At 34.3% G+C, this 2,325-nt stretch overlaps 1 protein-coding gene across 1 annotated transcript; it reads right to left on the reverse strand.

Annotated features, from left to right (window-relative positions):
- Positions 1-486: 486 nt before the first annotated feature.
- On the reverse strand, positions 487-1,804 carry LOC134234835 (uncharacterized). Its single transcript, XM_062716880.1, has 2 exons — positions 1,762-1,804; positions 487-1,130 (listed from the first exon to the last, which is right to left on the reverse strand). The coding sequence occupies exons 1-2, from the start codon at positions 1,802-1,804 to the stop codon at positions 487-489; spliced, it is 687 nt and encodes a 228-aa protein (XP_062572864.1).
- Positions 1,805-2,325: the final 521 nt, after the last annotated feature.

Here is a 2,325-nt window from a genome sequence, read left to right on the forward strand (position 1 = left end):
AATATTCCTCTTTCAACCTGAATGGTAAATACGCTGAAAATATTTTCCAAAACAATTGAGCTCTGAAACACTGTTTTGAATTTATTGAATGAGTTTCCGTTGATTCGAAGATTATATAAGGAAATTTGAGGAATAATCACACAAATAAAGTTTTCCGTGTATCCTTCTGGTACAGGAATTTTATAATAACTCAGATACTGATTAATGCCTGGAATCACAGTCATGTAAGGATCATATGGACCTCCATTCCAAATCCATAATTAAAACAGGTTTAATAGGAAACAATAACAGTTATGCTGCTGACGTCGCTGTCAGATTCTAGATCTCCATATAAATGCCTTGTTATCTTTTTGTCTCCAAAACTGGAATTTGATATAGTTTCCTGTGGCTCCAATAGAAATCAAAGTAATTTCATTGTTGTGAAATGGGGCAACGATATAATGAGTGTCAAGTTCGCTAATTGGTGGTAACTGCGTTACCACGTGACTACATCGGCTTGGTTTCCATAATTGACATTGTTTCCCTGAAAATACAGCTAGTGGTTTTGTTGCTGTAATAAAAGTTCCAGTAAGATCTGTAGTATGATTGACCTGTAAAGTTTCCAGTCTTGATAATACTACTAGAAAGTATCCCGTCCTTGTATGTTCCACCAAATACATGAATTGAAGAATTTTGTCCAATTTTCAATTCAATCTGTACACTTGTATCGTCATATAGAGCTCCTATAGCGAACTGGCTATAAAAATCAACTGAATTTAACACTGGCATTGTTGAAGAAACGAGATATTTTGTTGAGAGTTTATTAGTTGGGATAATCAGCGTCCCATCGTTAGTAGTTTCCCCAAAGCTATCAAAAATAGTTACAGTGGATGGCTCAGAAGTCTGTACTATAACAGCTTTAGGTTCAACTGTTAAGTACTCGCATGTTAGAGTAAAAGGAAGAGATATTATTGACATTGAGTTAAAGTAGACTGTCTTATCTGTCTTTGACTTTATGTTTGCATTCAAAAATGGAGAACTTGAAATGTTAACCATTGCATTATTTTCAGTTGTTATATAGACGGTTACCGGTCCAGACACAGAAGGATAATTCCCCATGAACAGTACAAGGAACTCTTTGCCTCTATTACCTAATAAAAATTTGATTTCAAGATCAGCAGAAAAATACACACACACACAGAGAGAGAGAGAGAGAGAGAGAGAGAGAGAGAGAGAGAGAGAGAGGGGTGCTCAAAGAAAATCACTTTTATAAAGATACCCACTTCCGAGTAAATGTAGAAAGCACAAAGATATTCAATTTTATTGCAGAGCTGTCTAGCGCGCTGTTCTTGAACTGCTAAGAGAAAGATTCCATAAGTCGAGAGTTAAACACCGGGCGGGCGAAAAGTCTGTATCCTTTTAAAAAGTGAATTTCTTTGTGCATTCAATATTTAATATTCCTTCACTTAGGGCAGTTATGTTAATTAAAGAATTACATGTATTATAAAATGTGCTTTATAAATGAAAAAAACAAAACAAAACATTATACTACTATGGGTATTTGTAACGATCCTCTTAAAAAAACTAATGTCCAATTAACGGTATCTCACTTTAATTCTTAATGACTGTGTAATGTAGGACGGCGCTGTGATAATTCCTTCGGCATCGAAAGCAAGTTTTGTTTTACTTGCTTAGATAGCCGAACGGTCTAGCGCGCGGTTACTGTCCTGTCTGGGACGGTAGTGGGTATCCTTATAAAAGTGATTTTATATATATACATACCTAATGAATTTTTCCCCTCCGTTGAGGTTGGTGTTGAAGACATTACCAAAGAGGTAGAAGTCAAGCTTTCGCCTTCAATGACATAAAACTGTTACAAGTATTGTTTAAAATATTTTTATTTAAATGGAATTTAAGACATCATGATGTGAAAGGATGTTTGTTTATTTTCTTAATTACGAAACCATGATAACAAATCTAAAATTTTTTGACATGTTTAAACAATACACCCCTGCCTGGCATTTCAGGAAATTCTTCACAAACATGAGTTTGTGAAGGTTACTGATTAGTCAACGATGAAGCACTAAATTTATTTACTTATTACATTCCGTATTCAAAATTGAATACCCCTGTTACAACGCGAAATGTGATAACAACGCGAAATGTAATAAACAGGGGTTATTACATTTTGCGTTTTAACATTTTGTGTTGAGATAAACGCAACATGTAATTACGCAAAATGTAATAGCACAATGTTTGGATTTTTACATTTTGCATCAAGATCAACAAAAAATGCAATAACGTGCTTTTTCGTTGTTACATTTTACGTTATGTTATTTTTGCCTT

Source organism: Saccostrea cucullata, unplaced genomic scaffold (assembly GCF_032062105.1).
Source record: "Saccostrea cucullata isolate Sc308-1 unplaced genomic scaffold, CSIRO_AGI_Scuc_v1 ctg23147, whole genome shotgun sequence".
NCBI lineage: Eukaryota > Metazoa > Mollusca > Bivalvia > Ostreida > Ostreidae > Saccostrea > Saccostrea cuccullata.